Consider the following 20,283-nt stretch of genomic DNA (forward strand, 5'->3'; position numbering starts at 1 on the left):
TTTAGAATGTTGACAATACTTCTAATTATTTAGGTGCTTTAATCACATTATTTTTATTTTTGAAATTTGTCATATGAAGCCTACCTATGTCAGGACATCTTAACCACTCCTTAATAAACAAAATCATCTCTTGAAAAAAAAGAGGAAGGAAGGAAGAAAAGGAGGGAGGGCAGGAGGAAGGAGAATTTTATTATGCTGCATATCTGCGTCTGCTTCTACCTCTACATCAAGTTGTATCAAACTCACATTTTCCAGTTATCCCTGTATTATTTGTATTTTTGTCAGATAAGTGAATTGAGGTCATCAGGAAAAGTGAATCTTGCTATCTATGGTGTTCTAGTGCAGTCCCAGTCTGACCTGCTGAATCATATTGTTGCTGGAGTAGTGTAGAGTAGAAGAAACAGAGCTACATGAAATCATGCTGAACAACCTAGCCACTATTAAAGTTTTCTGCTTCAAGATGACTATAAGGTTTCCATCAGTTTAAAATTCAATAATCAACTTCCATGAGTGGAACAGAGACTTTTTGTCATTCTCTCTTTGATTTCTAATTTTAGAGATATTTTCAGTGTTTATAGATAGTACAGATATTGAATGACATTAATAGAAACATGTCAATAAAACATTATGTTTATACTTTTTTCCTCCAAATATATTTAATATTTAGGCAAGAATATTTAGGGAAAAATTTAATTCACTATTTTCTACCAATTTATCACTAAACATTAAATTCCAGAGTATTAATATGGAAGGAATCATTTGTGAAAGTTAGATGTGTTTAACATTGCCATGTAAATTAAAGAAGAAAACTGTTTCTTAGTGAGAGAGATTTAATCTTTGTGTCTAATATCTGAAATGAATTTTTATCTCTTTTTTACAAGCAACATACATTTATTAATACCTATACTGTGTAAGGAATTATGTTAATCCCTTGTTATACAGAAAGATGAAAGATATTATTTTTCCCTCTCAAGATGCTCAAGTATAATTCAGATGTGCTAAACACCTGATAACTTCAAAAAATAAACCATTTTTTATGAAATTTTCATCTATGGGTTCAGTCTCAAAATCATTATTTTTATAACTTTTGCATGTTTTGTAAAGAAATGTTTTTCTAATCAGGACTTCACAAACTTTCACCCTTTTAAATATATTGGACTTAGTATTTTTTAAATTGATCTTGGATGGTCCTGTAAGTGTAGTGAATTATAACAGTAAATCTTTTGCTACTCTTTGAATTTTGCAGGGCTGTTGATCTTAAACATCTGAATCCTGACTAGTATGCATCTTGCAATTTTTGTCATATATTCATTTTGCCTCATTTCTTTTTTATTAGTACATTTGCAGTACATAATAATGGTATTTGTCATGGGAGGTTGGTACAGGTGTACAATACATCCTAAATTTTTGTTCCCTATGCTTCCCCTCCCTCTCTTCTCCTTCCAACTCTCAGTCCTCTTCCCATTTGCAAAAGCTCTATTTTTATTTTTTATCTCTTCAATTCATTTTCTTTCCATCACCTTTCCCTCTCCTCCCTCCCCTACCTCTGATTCTTATTCCTCCATCCATTTGAAAAATATCTCCCTACTTCCTATTTGTCTATCTTTTATTTTGCTATAGACAGATAGATAGAGAGATTGATAGATAGATAGATATAGATAGATAGATATACTTTGAGTTTCTCATATAAGAAACCACACAACTTATTCTTATGTGTCTGACTTATTTAATATTTTGGTTTTAAAATGCAACAATTTACCTGCCAATGGCTCATTGTGTATAAATACCCCATTTTCTTTATCCATTTATTTGTTAATGAGCATATAGGCCATTTCCAAGATTTAGCTATTATTAATTGTCTTGCTATAAACATGGTTATGCATATATCCCTGTTAAATTAAAATAAAAACAGTTAATCTTCTGTAAGACGTAGGCAAAGGCAAAGACTTTCTATCAGGAATCAACAAATGGGACCATATCAATTTAAAAAGCTGTTGCACATCAAAGGAAACAACCAACAAAATGATAAAACGACCTACAAAATGAGAAAAAATTTTGCCAACTATTCCTTGGACAGAGGACTACTATATAAAGAATTCAAAAATTTAGATTCCCCTAAATAAAAGACCCAATCAAAAAATAGGTAACCAAAATGAGTAACACTTCTCAGAAGAAAAAGTACAAATGACCAATAAATACATGAAAAAATGTATAACAAATGCTAGTGAGGCTTCAGGGAGAGTGGAACTCTTCTACTTGTTAGTGGGAGTGTAAAGTAGTGGCTCTCACCTCTGTCAGTCTTCTTTGGAGTGTGCACTTCTGATCAGCTCTTTTTCTGAAGATATCTCCTCCACTACAACCTAAATTCTAATCTATTGCTACTGCACTGTTTTATGAACTTGGAAATCAATAAATATGTCTGAAGTAAAAGAGTTGGAAATCAAAGCTCTATTATGGAGTAAACTGTGCATTCTTAATTTGTGAACACCAGTTAGGTGTCTGTTTAGAATATCTCTTCTTATTTTTTATCTTACTTGCTATTGTTCAACAGCAATATATATTTCATATATTTGATGTGTACCTGAATGACAATAGCAATGAGAATTGGAAAGAATGGGGATGAATCTTAGGAATACTTAGAAGATAGAAGTGACAGAATCAATGATCACCGGGAAAGCAGAGGAAAGAACTATGTGAAGGCTGACTCTAAAATTGCATGTGTAGATATCTCTGAAAATGGGATGCCCACTAGGAAGAAATGATTTTACTCTCTAGACAATGGAAAAAATTCTGAATAATTTTATGTTATTTGGAAAAATAATTATCGAAGCACCTAATGTGAGAAGGATTGGGAAGAGACACTGTGGAAAGGCAACTCAACTGAAAATCAGAAAACTTGTCTAATGACGTGGGGCTGAAGCTTGACATTAGACTGTGCTAATACTGGTGACCACTGGATGATATAAAGCATGATGGAAAAGTTTACTTGGAACTTGCAGTTGTAGACATATCAAAGATGATGTCATGCTTTTAAGACCATACGGCCAACATAATATCATCTTCAAAGTTAGAAGAATATTTTCTTCTAGGAGAAACACCTCCTTAGCTTTTATTTGTATCTCTTTTTGCTCTCTACTTGAGCACGTGGTATTGAGATTGTTCAGATTAAATAGTATACATTGTATATTGTTGTTGTTGTTGTGTGTGTGTGTGTTTTAGAAGATTTCACGTAAGATTTCTTTGCCGTGCGTCTTTCAGTATATGACCCAAGAGGACAATTTTCCTCTGTTGCCTGTCAAGAAACTTTAAAAGTGATTTGTTCACTAGCTACTGATAATCCATTTCTTTGCTGAGATATATAATTTTGGTAAAATGATGAAGACAATTTACTTCGCTGGATAGCATTTTTAAAAAATATTTTATTCAGACAATCAGGTAACTGCTATCTGCAATAACTTTAAAAAATTGTTCATAACAGAAAAGAGTTAACTTTACAAAGCTATTTTATAGAAAGTAACACAGAATACAAATAACAGATTATACTTTGAAATATAAATATACACTAGAATAGTCTTAATTACAGATAGGGAGACAAAATCACATACTTCCACAGAAGAAAGCTCTGGTTAAAAATAGCCAAATTGCTTTTTTTACACACTTTCTTAAAGATATGATATCTATTTTTTGTATTTTTATTTCAAGTAAAGATCTTCACTTTTTTTTCTCTCAATAGAAACAACTAAAGCAAATCTCACTTAATAATGTCATTCTGACTTATGCCAAGATTGGTGAGGTGATAAATCCTTGCATAGTAACAATTTTGTTGCAATTTTTTTGGACAGTTGTTTCCTCTTAAGAAAATGCTTTTTCTATAAAATAGATCATTTTAATATGCTTATCTTTTTAAAAAAGAATACAACTTCTAGTAAACAGAGGGACGTTTCCAATCAGCTAGTCATAAATATATTTCACTTCTTACCATAGTCTTCGCTGTGCTTTTTTTTTTTAAGAACCAGTAAACTCTCTCTGTTGGCATTGTTTATAAGATTAAGACATGGAGACATTTTATCCTGTAAAACTAATTAGAAATAGTTTTTTTTCTTCAGCATTGAAAAAATTAGTAAATAGCGCTACAGACAAGTACTCGAGGCATGTAGATAGTCCATTCAATATATAGCAAAAGTGCGTCTGTCTATTGAAATGAATCAAAGTAGTTGCAGCTGTAGCAAAAAACATCACTTTCTCCTTCTCCTCCTTCTTTTCAGCAAAAGATCTGGGTGTAAAAGTAGATTGAATGGTGGCTCGAACACAGCCAATAGCACGGCCTTGGAGAAAGGCAAATCAGAGCTGAATTGCCCGCTTTTTGTGTACAATATGTGTGGCCCTAGGCAAGTGATGTAGACACTTCAACTAGGAATGATAGCACCTATATGTCAGATCCTTCTGATAATGAATTTGAAGCTCTATTAATTCTTATAGGAATGTAGTTTACTATTAAATAAATCATGGCAGTTGTTGATGAAGATGATGATGTTGATATTTTTCAAATCCTTCCAGCCTCATCATGGGATCATTTATGTGCCTCATTAAACATTCTTATTTTCAATTGACCAGTTATTTGTATGTTTTATTCTCCCAGAGGAGTATTTAGTGTCCTTAGTACAGAAATATGAGACAATTATATAGAAATGTATACTTTTCAAAATGTCACAATGTAATATTCTATTGGCCAATTAAAATTTTAAAGAAAGGAATATATATATATATTTATTTAATCACACTTGTGTGAAAAAAGACATATTAGTATAAGTGATAGTGTAATAATTTTTGAAGGCAACAGAATTTTCTAAAACAGTGTATTCTGATTTTCAAAGGATACTGAGTTGCGTAATGTTATTTCCAATATGCACTTTGAATACATGGTCTCAATAAATTACTAGCTACCTGACTACTCTGAAAATACATGTTCCAGGTGTAAAATTCTTGCACTATATTCTATATTTTATAAACACAACAGTTGCTATGTAAATGTTTTCTTTTTAAAATGTTATCTTCTTATCTTCAAATTTTAATGTTGTTTTCTATGGCATCAGTTTCTTAAACTTTGTTATTTAATAAATTTCAATGAGAAAATGTGACATTTTTTAGCATAATATTAATTCCCAAGATGTCAGTGTTATTTTGAAGACTAGGAAATTCAGTCATAACCTAATAAAAAAGCATCAGTACATTACTTATTGGATAAGATGTAGCTATTTAACTTGTCTCTGCACAGATTGAGCTAAAACGCAACACTGTAATAGATTGTCTGAAAATATCTTGATTAAATCATAGTGATTCAAATGTAATTCCAAGGTTTAATACATTTCTCTTACTGAAAAATGATTTGTTTTCATTTACATTAAGATTTTTTTAAGTCTCTTTGCTGTGACTGGCTTCTTACTGACTCAACAATCAATTCATTTAAGGTTCATATATTTTCTAGTGGATATGTCATTTTCATGAGAATATTATTGTTCTGTATATATATTTACACATAGTATTACATCCTTAATTAATAATTAAGTACCACATATGTACTTAAATAAAGTACATACTTAAATAAAGTACATACTTAATTCCAAGAAAAAAACCCTATTTTAAGGGTAGACTTAAAATACACAAGTTTAATAAATTTTATGGCACAAAATTATACAGTTTGCTTTTAGTTATATACAGAGTCCAGCAAAAACATGTATACCCACTTCAGCAGTTTTCTGTAATAATAAATGTCTGGAAGTTAATGGTCACCACTTTGAGTACCTCTTGCAATTGTAGAAGTCAAAGTTAACTTCTACTTATCTCATGATAATAAATTTAATATTAAAATATTTATACAAGTTTTTCTTTTCCTGATGTATACATTTTTGGGCAGACTATTTTCTTTGATTCAGTTTGCTCTCTATGATTGATGAGATCAATGGACGTTATCTATAGCAGTGGTGGCAAACCTAGAGCACACATGGCTGCAGTGGGTTGTTTATATCACTGAAAGCTCTAAAAAGTTCGCCATCACTGTTCTGTAGCAATCAGAGCTTTAATATAGGCTTTATTCAACTTAAGAGCTACTAAAAGATCTTACTGATTTAATATTATAGAATATTGACAGAATTATTGTTGTGAACTACAGTATAAAAAGGGGAAATACAGTACAATTTTGAAGGCTTGAATTCTGGTTCTAGCTCTATGAGAGCAAGTTCTGCAGCTTCTCTGTGCTTCTGTTCCCTTATCTGTATTCTGAGTTAATTTTCCATCTCTCCAATAAAAAAAATCTCATTAAAGATTCAGCAATACAGAAATCAAGAAATACTAATAACTTAAATGAATTCATATATTTTTTAAATTCTTGGAAGATTAGTGAAATAGCCATGGAAGATCTAAGATAAATTTTTCTTGCACAGCGTGTACAGTGTCCTGGGTTTGATCTCCAGAACTGGAATATGTATGTGACAGTCAATGAACAATGTAATATGTTGTTTCCATGTTATCTGGCTTTTTCTTTCTAATAAAATGAAGCTTTAAAATATCATTTTTCAAGTTACTGCCTAATATCTAATCCTGCTGTGGAGGTGAGAATTTGAAACTTTAATGTTTGAATTTAGTTCAGTGAAATCCATGTAAAATCATTCTTAACAGACCCAAAACTGTAAAGCCTTTTTTATTAGCCAAGTTGTTTTAGAGGAAATAAAATGAGCGATTATGTAGTTCGTTAGTCTATCGGCTAATTTCATTTTGCAACACATGCTTAATCTTAAAATGTACGGTATAAAGATTCTGTTTATTATACTTTTGTAAGAAAGAAAGGTTTATATTGTGGATAATTACAATTATTACACAAAGCATATTTATTTTGGGTTACCATCCTATGTGCCAAGTACTGAAATAAAGGCCAAATGTGTTGGGTTTTTGGTTTCCCTATGTTGTAACATAATTTGGGTAGCGAAATGTCACCAGGGAAATTTTAATATGACATCTGTGTTTCAGCTTCTGACATGGCGGCAGAACAAGGGCAGATTCTCGTGATAGCCACTGCAGCCGTTGGGGGATTCACTCTCCTCGTCATCCTCACTTTGTTCTTCTTAATCACTGGGAGGTAACTGAAACATACCAGATTTTTCCAACATCTGTGAACAACTACTCTTTATACACTGTATATTCAAATGTTCTAAATTTAACAAAGCATGTCTGAGACAGAGAGGGATGCTGGTGGATTCAGGGTGGATAATCAGCTTTACACTGGAATTTAAGCCCCTTCATTAGTCATAGATATCAGCAAGTCCCTGCAGATGGAAGCATCCAAACACTTGGCAAATGTTGTTTGAAAACTATGAATCAAAATTTTGTTATCAATAAGTTAATTCTGAGTTTTTCTTTACTATAATCAGATTATACAATGAAAAAGACTTTTCTTAGAAAAAAACAATAGAACAAGTTATATTAAATCTTTTAAAACTTAGTCATATATATAAAATGATGTTTTTATCAATTAGATATTGAAACTCTCTACATTAGAATTTGGTTAATTGGTTTTATGAATCTGGTATTTCACCACCATAGGGTAATATGGATAAAATTTCAAAGTAATGACAAATCCAACAGAGCAAAATATTAAGATTTGGATCCTGACAAGTGGAAGTGCTTCACTCATCTGAACCTTAGATTTCTCTCTTTTACATAGGTTTGGTGTAATAATATATTAAAATCTTTTATTGGCTCTTAAATATATTAGATCATTACTGTGAGCCAGATTGTGACTAAAATTTAGAAGAATGAAGATAATGTCTCAGAAATTGTTTTAAAATGTACATAGTACTTCTTATTTTACCCTTGCTATTTGGCCAAGACTTTTTTGAGAAGCCACAAGTATCTTCAGGTCATTCCTCCAAAGAGAAAATGTATTTTTCTTAGATATCAATAGGATCACAAAACATACTTTAAGACTTCTAGATAATCCATAAATATATATACTACAAAATACTAATATCATGATTTAAAACTGCAGTGAAAATACTAATCAAATTACATATATCCATCCTAATTTTGGTTGAAGTATACAAAGCCTACTAGAAAACCCTGATATCTAGTAAACAAACAGAAACAATAAGGAGGTACATTCGGGGCAATAGTTCATTGAACTATAAACAGCCATTATTTTATTTACTTTTAGAATTCTGTTTAGGTACCTATTTATTAAAATTCATTTTAAGATCCCAATGAAATGCAGAACAGGCTTCTCTAGTGGTATACAAAATACTGCTAAGTCCATGGAGTTTTAAGCTATGATATGCATATATAAAAAGTTATCTACAATTTTGACACCAGATTACAAACTATAGACCAATACATTGACAAGTACTTGGGCCGCACTTATCAAGAATGAGTCCCTGACAAAATGCTAATGCCATCTGTTAAGATTTCCTTGAAAGAAACCTACTTTTACAGAACTTATCAAGGAACACAGAAATAATAAATATTCTAAAGTGGTCATATTGAAAATTGTGATTATTTAATGAAATGAATTATAAAGGGAACATATTGGCCACTATGTTAAAAAGTTTAGCTATACAACAGACATAGTAATGCTCTTAGAATTAATAGAAATGATCTCTTGTTTTAAAAGAGTGATTTTTAGATAATAGAATACTAGCTGTAGTAATAAGAAAAAAACAGACATGAAAGAAGACAAGAAATGATGATAATTTCATCTTAATAAAAATACTACTTTGGACATACCATTTTGCATTTAGATACTGTTGCCCAGAAATTTCCCATGATTCTCTTCTTTCATTTCTAGAGCTAACCTCCAATAATTCTTTGTTACAGCTTTGATACAGCCTATATTTTGTAATAAATAGAAAACAAAGTTTGGAGTCTCTGAACCAATTAACCATTGAGTAAAGACACAATATTTGCTCCCATAGCCTACAAATACCAGACATGGCCTGCAAAATCCCTAATCACTAGCAGGAGTCAACTGATTATAAAAACAAACAATCAAACAGAAAATACGCATCTTGGTGAAAGTTGTTGTTTTTTTTTTTTTTTCTAATAAAAGTGTTAAAATTCCTATCTGATCTAGAACTCTCTTGCAAGGAGAAGGCTCAGGAGACAGTAATGGTGTGTGGGGAAGGGAGGAATAAAAAAAAATTTTTTCAGGGAGATAAAAGGCTCACACCTGGAAAAAGGAAAACAAAATAAAAGCATGCTTGTTTTTTGCATGTAAAGTCACAATGACAGTTTCATTAGATTTTTAAAAGTCAATTTGCACCCTGATATGATGGTGTATACTGTACTTATAATCCCACTTATTTGGGAGACTAAGGCAGGAGGATCACAAGTTCAAGGCCAGCCTGAGTAAGTTAGCAAGATATTCTCTTAAAATAAAAATTTTAAAATGTTCTAGGGATATAGTACCTGAGTGTTAGAGCACTTACCTAGTATATGTAATGTGAGGACCTTGATTCAATCTCTATTGCGCGCACGAGAGAGAGAGGGAGTCAAGTTACATATATTTTGTATATTGCTACATGTTTTAAAAACCACATTAACAAACTTTATGCAGTAGCAATGGGATGTTGCCCATGTGTGTGAATTTTTAGGCACTATTAACTGGATAATACTTCATCTATAATTAAATAGCACCTAATTTACAGACAATCCTCTCTAGAGCCCAGGAAGCTTATCCAGCTATTAAAGTATAAGGGGGTCCTCTTGATCTTAACTCCAAAGACAGAAATTATACCATGTATAATTAAACTGTGATAATTTAAATATAGTGGCTAATTTTTATTCAAAAGATTATTTTCCAGTTTGAAAGTTCATTAGAAATTTAGGGTATTTTAACAGTAGTGTCATATTTATCACCAACAGAAAAAAATGCCATCCACTCATTATGAAAGTTGATTTTTAATATTTAATAGTAATTCAATATATACCACAATTGGGTGTAATATATGTTAATTTGCAAACATGAAATTAAGGCCTTATTTTCTCATACAATATTTTAGTAAACAATTATTTAAATAGCACATATAAGTAGAAAAGCATTTTATCAAGATAAGAGAAAGAAATGTTATAACATGTGATGATGACAAATTTAAAACATTTCAGTCTCTGAAGACTAAATAAGTTGGACTTAATAAATTTGATAGAAGGGCTCAAATTTTATCTTTACTTGGGATTCTTGGAGTAAAACCTGAGTACCACTTACAAAGTAAATTTAATGATAAAGAAAAATTTGTACTAAATTATTTTCAGTTTTAAATTTCTATACTTACCAAATTATATGATATCAGTAACTGCCTTAATATTCTACATATTGGAGAGCACTACTTAAATTCCACAAGATTTTAAAAATTCATTTTGAAGCATCTCTTATGCACTTTGGTAGAGGAGCATTTACAGAAATTATTTTATGGAAACTGTAAGACGTTTCTGAATAAATACTCAAATAGCCATAAAAGTTGAAGCAAAACTCACTCTCAATGATTGCATTGTGTACTGCAGATATTCTGTTTATCCAGTTGAAATTAGCAATTTATGGATTGTCAAATCATGTAAATATTAGTGAATTTATTCATGCTGAAGACATCATGGGAGCCCAGTTATCCAGAAAGGGAATAAAATATGCCTTGACCAAATTTCAAACATTAACAAAGAAACCTTATGCCATTTAGCACTGAAAATGAAAGACAATTTTCTAAATTTCTGGGATTCTGACATAAACTTACTTTTTTATTTGACTTTTAGTGCTTTTTACCAACTCTAGTTATTAGAAGTCATATAAGATAAGAAATGATGGTTACAGCTGATTATAGAACAATTTGTAAGATTTCTATCTTATGGATCAATCTATCTGACAGTATTTTATTCTTATCTGAGGCTAATTTTGATGTGCATCAAAAATTTTCTGTAGAGTATTTTCACATTGTAAAATAGTCTTATATTAGTCTGTATGACAAAAACTTTGCCCATAGATGATAAATTTTAAGTGCTTTTCATTCTTATCTTGAATAATTATTAAAATAGGTTTCTGTTTACTTCTATAAAAGGTGTCAGTGGTATATAAAGGCCAAAATGAAGTCAGAAGAGAAGAGAAGAAACCACTTACAGAATGGACATTGTAAGTAATGCAGTAACTTCCTTCCATTACTATTTTATATTCCTCAGCACTTTAGGAGTTTATTTCAAATTGTATCTATTGAGTTGAGAATGAAAAAAAAAGTATTTCCAACCTTTCAGTGTTAAAGCTTTCATCTGCTTCCAAGTTTGTTTGTAGAAATTGCACCTGCTTCTCATTACCTTTTTTCCAATTCTGCTTGCTAGAAAATACAAGAGACTGAATTTGCTAAAAATACATGTTGACTGATTATATCTAGTTATTTGTCATTCATAATGGCTCCAGAACATGACTTGGTTTTATTTAGTGGAGCATTAGATATAGAGATATTAAGGAAACTTCATTTCTTCTTATAAGGACTGTCATTTGAAACATATAACAAAGCAATTTACAATTCATTAACACTAAAAAAAGAGTATCATCTCTTTAACTCTTAGAATATGTATGAAATCCTTGCTCTGACTACAAGGTTATATTCATTTGAAGATCTCTTCCCAAGCAAGCTATAATTACCACTATAGTTGGTTTGATAATTGCCATCCTCTCCTCCCTAACACCCACCTCCGCTTCCACCTCCACCTCTGAATTGCAAACTGCTTTGCCAAGACAGGTTCTCTATTGGCGAGTCATTGAATTAACAGAAAGCAGTGTTTGTTCGCTGATTAAACATAGTACAGAAATGATACATGAAACAACTTGCTTAACAATTTAAACTCATCTTTTATTTCACATTAAGCAAAAGGTATGAGGGACTTTCCAATCTGTATGTATCACCCTCCAAGGGAAGGAAAGAATTTAAGTACGGATCTTACAAATCAGTGGGATGATTTTGAGCTATTTCTAAGACTATGAAGTTTAAGGAGTTGTCCAGTGATTATCTATATTATAATATTCCACCACCCATTCCCCAGGGTTCTGACTCAGAAGGCATAGGGGAGGGTTAAAGCACTTAATTTGCAACAGCTCTCCCAGATTGTTCTTTTGTAAAGCAGATATGAGCCCCGCCACACTGGCAGAGCAGAAACAACCAATGCTTGGCATAGGATATACTGGAAACACGGTAAACAAGTTGCTGAAACCTCGATCCAGAGACCTGGACAGATGACTTATACTGGGCAAGTTTAAGATTCACTGCTCGGCATTTAGTACTAAGATGTAGAAGAAGAAGGTGCTCCTGAGGTATTTATTATCTGTTTTCTAAGCAGCAGTACAGCATGAACTAAACCAGATGGGCTCAGCAAGAAGTAATCAAAATCACCTGAAGCAGCAAGAGAGCTAAAAGAAAGACAAACTGATGTTTAAGAAGACAAGGATAAGTGAAATGAGCAACTAGACATTCAAAATTGAAACTAAGTTTGGTCATTTTCCCCTATAATGCATAGATGTATTTACAAAAAATAAAGTGATGTTAAGTAAACAGTTTATTCTACAGCAATGTGTCACCTTAGATAACTAGATTATTTTTTAAAACTATGCATGCATTGGGAAATGACACTTGTTATCTGTACCTAATCTTTCAACATGTCCATGTATCTGTTTGGGTACAATTAGTCACCTACTAGTAGGTACTAGATTTGAGCTTATAAAACTCAATCGGAAATCACAACTCTTAGTTAAAAAAAAACAAAAACCTATAGAGTGGCATAAGAAATAGAGGGGCAGATACTCAGTTCTCTTTTCCTCTTCCCTTCAACCTAAAGTTTGAAAAGTGAAGAAAAGCACAGCATATCAAAATCCATACCAGGGATAAGAATACCCAAAAATATGCTTTCCTGGTGCTATTTTGAGAAATACTAATTTTCTCTTGATGCATATCAAGTGCTAAGAAGACAGCAGACAGAATTTAATAAATGAAGGCAATAAGCATAGAAGAATTAATGAAGCAAATTACTGCCAATAATGGGCATTTCGTCACTTACTCTACATTTACTATATTACTGTTGGTTTGTTTTTCAAATTTTCTTTCAAAAGTATGTTTCTAAGGAGACCCAAACAACACTTAACTCTGAATTAGTATGGCCTTCTATTTCTATGAAGCAAGTATCATACATTTGGCCATAAATTTAGCATTAGTCACTTAATCCATACAAATTAACATTCAGTAAAGAGTTGTGTTTTTATTACCTATAAAGCCATGTCTAAGATATTTAGAAGGATCCAAAAATACAGTGAAATGATCTGCCCTCCACATACTAGCAATCTAAAGTGGTAAACAGGAATTGAGGAGCAAGACAAGAATATTTGCAGCGTAACTAGTTGAGATACAAATGAACAGGAAGCCTACATTTCAATTTCTCAGGGATCCCAACTCATCATCCCAGCTCCCCCTTAGACTGTGAGCACTCCATCCACTAGAAAAAGCAGCAGCAGCTACACAACTAATGACAAGACTTGGGACTTTGATTTTTACCCTTCTTAGCGTTACAAATGGGCTCAACTTTTAAGTTTGGCCTTGGAAGCAACTATGAGAGCACAGAAAAGGGCTGTTATCTGTAGTGCCCCTCCCCGTATCTGTATCACAGATTCTGCTCTTTACTCTTGGGGAGTTTCTCAAAAGGAGTGGGGAGACTACAGTACCAGAGTATGAGACCAGAAAAACCTAGTGCTTGTGAATATGAAGGATGTGGGAGGTACTATAAATGACTAGCTAATTTTGGGGTGAAGCTTGTGCCTCATTTCCCACATTTCCTGAGCTAAATCAGATGTGAAGTGTATGAGTCTTATAATGGATGAGTAAGCTGATTAAACTTTTTAGAGAAGTAAAAAATGTGTTTTCTGGAACCTGTTTGCTCACTCTCTATGAACTACATACTCATTTTAAATTAACTTTAAGGTAAATAAATGTTTGGCCATGTATAGTCAAAGTTTTAAAGAGGGGAGGGGTGAAGATAGGGTAGTAGGAAAACAAAAGTTTGAATATGTAGCAAGACTGACTATTTATGTATGTTATTCCTTTAAATAGTCACAAAATGTATGAATTCTACAATACTCTAACCTAAATCAGTCTTTTTTTTTTTTGCAGTACGTTTCCCAGGAATTAAAACTTACATTGATCCAGATACCTATGAAGATCCATCCCTAGCAGTCCACGAATTTGCAAGAGAGATTGATCCTTCCAGAATTCGCATTGAGAGAGTCATTGGGGCAGGTAAATATAAAATCTAGACTTGAGCATATGATTCCTTAATGGATTTGCAACTGTATTATCAATGTAATATTTTAGATCTTAACAGTTTTAGTGACTGAAAATTTTTAAGAAATAAAATTATCTTATATTCATTGTATTATTCTTTATGGTGCTCATATTCAGTTTCCAAACAATGAGAAATTTCACATTATTTTAAAAATCCTATAGTCTTCTTTCATAGTGAAGAAAAGTCATAGTGAAAGTACACTTCACAAATTTATTTTGAAAAATGCAATTTTAGGAGCTTGTCATGGGATTATTATAAATTTACTCAAGCTCTAAAATCTACAGACATAGACTGTACTCTAATTAGTATTCATAATGATGATTTTGATGATCTCAAGACCGAGAGGTGTTCTGAGAATCACTGAGGAGAAAATTTGGTTCAAAATAGTTTTATATCCTTTTAAATTAATAATTCTCCCTAAGTAGAGTATTTGAAGTCTCCACATACCTTATTATCCAACTATTCTGGATATGTACAAAGCATTATGAATTAGCACACAAAAAGTTGTGCTATAGATCAGTTAGGAAAGGGGCTAAGTTGATAAAACATAGGGTCTCCAGAATAAAGATTTTAAGTCCTTGACCCAAGGTAAGTAGTTGATGCTACTACAGAGGACCTGTCAACCAGAAGAGCTTTCATGGACCTAACTCTTTACTTCTTGTGTTGCCTTTGCATAGCACATCTTCCTCCTTTGAATGGACAAAGCTGAGTCATCAGCACATCTGCCATCTAGTCCGTAGGAGAAAAAAGAAAGTTTAATCTATGTGTCTTTGAGGCAATAAACTGGAAACTGCAAAAATATATATTAACATCTCAGTGGTTCAGATACATTATATGGACACACATATAGTCAGTAACGAGGAAACTATCCATGCAGCTAAAAAGGCAGCAGGATGGGGTAAGGAAGCATGTCTTCCTAAAAAATGAGAAGGAAGTCTGGATCCTGAAGGGATTATTGATCTCCTGTAGATGCTGCATATGTGTGATCCTTGGCAGTAATAGTTGTTGCAGTGTAGCTGTTGCCGTCAGTTATCATGTCTTTGCAAAGACCAAAAAAAGCAGCTTGTTCTTTGTCCCTTTCCAAATCCTGTACCATAGAAGGACAAGCTACATAATTTGCAGGGCCCAGTGCAAAATGAAATTGTAGTATCTTGTTTAAAAAATTAAGAATTTTAAGATAGTGACAACAGAGCATTAAACCAACTGCAGGGCTCCTCCAAACTCAAGGTTGTGTGTAACTGTACTGGTCATATGGCCAAGAAGCTAAACCTGTTTTTCAGGTACACAGAATACCAATTCTACCTCAAGAATTCCAGGGATATTTGGAGAGAGTCCTTTCTGACCTCATTCCATTCTCTGTGAACAGTGGATCACCTCATCTTCTATATGGCCAGGTGTCCCTCTGGAAGCTAACACAACAGTCCTATACAAAGCAAAGTGGCTGCCTTATCAGGAAGATTAAGAACCTAGAATAGAACCATATTCTCTCTTCTGTTCTACTAAACAAAAAGCACATCAATAGGCATAATAGCAAATAGTGAGTTGATTATATTAATTTAGTTTAGGGGTTTGTTCTCTTTGGACAGCTGAAAAAGTGAAGAGGGAGGTTGAATAATTTCCGTTGCACACTACATGATATGTCCTTATATGTTGCATTATTAAATACACATAGACACCATAGAATCATTTTTTGTTGTACATAAATTAATGTCAGTGTGTGAAGTCATAATGTTCAGAGATAAAGTCAAGTATCTAAAGCCTAAACAATATAAAGAAATTAAGCCTTTCCTCAATATTTTTTTTCCTAACCAGTATAAATTTTTCTCTAAAAAAAAGACGAACAGATATTGCCAAAGTAAACCATAACTACTAAAGAGGCTATTTTAGTATCACATACCAATTGTTATCTAAACTCCAGTTGTAATGGGATTTTTTTCCATTTAGAAAAGAGATATTTAAGCTATGTAGTCAGTCCTATACATTAGTGTCTATTTTTTTGTCTTTACTCTTCCTTCTCTACTTCAACTTTTGAAAATTTGAACAATATGCTAAAGGTCCTTTTATTATCCATCCTTAGAAAAATCTGAAAATGAAAGTGGTTTGTGTGACAAAGCAATTGTAATCTAATATTCCACATTTTATCACTACCCAAATAGTAATTAACTCATTCAAGTTGTTTTATTCTAAAACTTTTTGTGTGGAAAAACAAAAATCTAGTGAGTATATGCATATTTCCTTCAGTAGCATTGTGGAAAAGCATTGTCCAGTGTAAGGGTGGACATCATAAGGTTCACAACCAACATTCATTTAACAAAAGACCAGTTAACAAGAGAAAAGCATAACAAATTTATTTAATCAAAGTTTTACATAGCCTGGAAACTGTCAGAAATGAAGACTGAAAGATTTAGGGAAAGTTATTTATTTTTTTATTTATATATTAATTGGTACATTTTAGGTATACAGTACATTTACATTTATCACTGGGTGTTTGTACCTGAACATGATATATCTTAGTTCTTATTTTTTCCCCCATTACCTATGTGGCCTTCACCCCCTCCACCCTTCCCTATTTACATAGACTTTGTTTCCATTTTTTTTTTTCTTTCTCATCATCTCTCCTTTCCCTTATTCCTTTTCCCCTTCCCCTCCCACCACCCCTACACCTTTGGACCTTTTCCTATTTCAAATTATCAATTATTCATTTTAATCATTTTCATCCTTATGTACACTTTCAGTTTCTCACACTAGAGAAACTATTCGGTATTTATGCATGTGTGTCCTATTTATTTCACTTAAGAGGATGGCCTCAATATGCATCCATCTAGCTGTAAATGACTAGTTTCTCATTCTTTATGGCTGATTAGTACTCCATTTTATAAAAAAAACACATCTTCTTTATCCAGTTTCCAGTTGATGGGCACTTGGACTGTTTCCAAACTTTAGCTATTACAAACTGTACCGCTATAAACATAGGTGCACATATATTGCTGTGGTACGATGCTTTTAATTCTTTGGGGAAGATACCCAGTAGGGGAATAGCTGGGTCAAATGGGACATCTAGCCCTAGTTCTTTGAGGTATCTCCATATGGATTTCCACAGTGGTTGCACCAGTCTGCACTCCCACCAACAATGGAGAAGGGTTCCTTTCTCTCCACATCCCCGCCAGCATTTATTATTGGTTGATTTCTTGATAGCAGCCAATCTTTGTGGGGTGAGGTGGAATCTCAGTGTTGTTTTCATCTGCATCTCTCGAATGACCAGTGATTTTGAACATTTTTTCATATATTTATTGGCTGTTTTCACTTCTTTGTCAGAGAAAACTCTGTTCATTTAGGATCTCCATTTTTGAATTGGGTCTTTGAAATTGGGGGGGTCTGATTTTTTTCAATTCTTTATATATTCTCAATAGTAGACCTTTGTCTGAGGTACAGCTGCTAAAAATTTCTTTCCATATTGTAGGTTGTCTCTTAGCTCTGTTGGTAGTTTCTCTTGCAGTGCAGAAGCTTTTTAATACAATGAGATCCCAGTTGTTGATTCTTTGTGTTAGCTCCCGTGCTACCAAAGGTTTGTTCATAAAGTCTTTTCCTATGCCAATGTCATTGAGAGTTCTACCTAACTTATCTTCCAGCAAGTTTAGTGTTTCTGTCTTAATATTTAGCTCTTTAATCCACTTCAATCTTAGTTTAGTGCACAGTGATAGGTATGGGTCTAGTTTTAATCTTTGGCGGGTTGAAATCCAGTTTTTCCAACACCATTTATTGAACAGGCTATCTTTCCTGCAATGAGGGTGGTTGGCACCTTTGTCAAAGATGAGGTAGCTGAATATGTCTGGAGTTGTTTCTGCATCTTCTAATCTATTCCACTGATCCTCAGGTCTGTTTCTTTGCCAGTACCATGCTGTTTTATCACAGTAGCTTTGTAGTATAGTTTCAAGTTGGGGATTGTGATACTCCCAGCCATGTCTCTGTTGCCTAGAATTGCTTTTGCTATTCTAGGTTTCTTCTGCTTCCAAATGAATTTTTGGATTGTTTTCTCTAGTTCTGTGAAGTATATTGTTGGAATTTGAATTGGTATTGCATTAAATCTATATAGTAGTTTTGGAAGTATGGCCATTTTTACTATATTGATTCTTCCTACCCAGGAACAAGGGATATCTTTCCATTTACTTATATCCTCTTCGATCTCCTTCAGAGTGCTGTAGTTTTCAGTGTAGAGGTCTTTTGCTTCCTTTGTTAGATTGATTCCTAGATATTTCATTTTTTTAGATGCTATTGTAAATGCAATTATTTCCCAAATTTCTCTCTCAATGGGTCTGCCATTTACATATAAGAAGGCTATTGTTTTTTGAGTGTTGACCTTATATCCAGCCACTCCTCTGAATCAGTCAATTAGGTCTAGAAGACTTTGACCCAGTTTTTTGGGTCTTCTATGTAAAGTATCATATAATCAGCAAATAATGACAGTTTAACTTCTTCCTTTCCTATCTTTATTCCTTTTATTTCTTCCTCTTTTCTAATTCCTATGGCTAATGTTTCCAGAACAATATTGAACAGGAGTGGTGATAGTGGGCATCCTTGTCTTGTTTCTGATTTTAGTGTGAAAGTTTTCAGTTTTTGACCATTTAGTATGATGTTGACTGTTGGTTTTTCATAGATAGCCTTAATCAGGCGGAGATAAAGACCTGTTCCAATTTTCTGTAGCGTTTTTATCATGAATGGGTGCTGGATTTTCTCAAATGCTTTTTCTGCATCTATTGAGATGATCATATGGTTTTTGTCCTTGACTCTGTTAATATAGCGTATTACATTTATTGATTTACAGATGTTGAACCATCCTTGCATCTCTGGGATAAATCCAACTTGTTTGGGGTGCATGATCTTCTTGATGACACTCTGTATTCTGTTTGCAGGTATCTTGTTGAGGATTTTTGCATCTGTGTTCATTAGGGAGATTGGTCTGTAGTTCTCTTTTTGGGTTGGGTCTCTCCCTGGTTTTGGAATCAAAGTAATACTTGCTTCCAGGAAAGAATTTGGAAGCCTTGCTTCCCATTCAATTTGCTTAATGAGTTTAAAGAGTAATGGCCATACTTCTTTAAATGTCTTGTAGAATTCAACAGTGAACCCATCAGGACCTGGGGTTTTCTTTGTTGGTAAATTTTTATTATATTATCAATTTCACTCATTGTAATTGGGGTGTTTAGAATTTCTATATCTTCTTCATTTAACTTTGGCAATTCATATGTATCTAGGAATCTGTCCATTTCTTCTGTGTTTTCCATTTTATTAGAGTACAGGTTCTCAAAGTAGGTATTGATGATCCACTGGATTTCTGCTGGATCTGTTATGGCTTCACCTTTTTCATTCTTAATTGCATGGATTTGAGCCTTTTCTTTCCTGTTTTTGATATGGTTGGCTAAAGTTTTATAGATTTTATTTATTCTTTCTAAAAACCAGCTCTTCAATTGATTGATTTTTTGTATCGTGCTCTTAGTCTCCATTGCATTGATTTCTGCTCTAATCTTTATAATTTCCTTTCTTGTACAAGCTTTGGGTTTATTATGCTCTTCTTTTTCTAGGAGCTTGTGGTTCTGCATTAGGTTATTTAACTGAGTTCTCTCTGTTGTCCTAATATGGCCATTCACCTCTAGGAATTTCCCTCATAGAACTGCTTTCATTGTGTCCCACAGATTCCTGTATGTTCTACTGGCATTATCATTTACTTGAAGAAACTGTCTAATTTCTTCTTTAATTTCCTCTGTGACCCATTGGTTGTTCAGGAGGGTGCTATTCAATTTCCATGTGTTTGTGTGTGTTTTGCAGTTTTTTATGTTATTGATCACCAATTTTATTGCACTATGGTCTGATAATATAGAGGGGATAACTTCAATTCTTTTACATTTACTTAGATATGCCCTATGAGCCAGCATGTGA

General features: G+C 32.9%; 1 protein-coding gene across 1 annotated transcript in view; it reads left to right on the forward strand.

Annotated features, from left to right (window-relative positions):
• Positions 1–20,283, forward strand: part of Epha6 (EPH receptor A6) — a 916,320-nt gene that overhangs the window by 625,062 nt on the left and 270,975 nt on the right. Inside the window, 3 exon segments of the mRNA XM_021238833.2 lie at positions 7,024–7,132; positions 11,091–11,161; positions 14,181–14,306. Coding sequence (XP_021094492.1) covers positions 7,024–7,132; positions 11,091–11,161; positions 14,181–14,306 — 306 coding nt within the window.

This window comes from Heterocephalus glaber, unplaced genomic scaffold (genome assembly GCF_053883595.1).
Source record: "Heterocephalus glaber isolate CG9 unplaced genomic scaffold, H.glaber_assembly_v1.0 deba00000122, whole genome shotgun sequence".
Lineage (NCBI taxonomy): Eukaryota > Metazoa > Chordata > Mammalia > Rodentia > Bathyergidae > Heterocephalus > Heterocephalus glaber.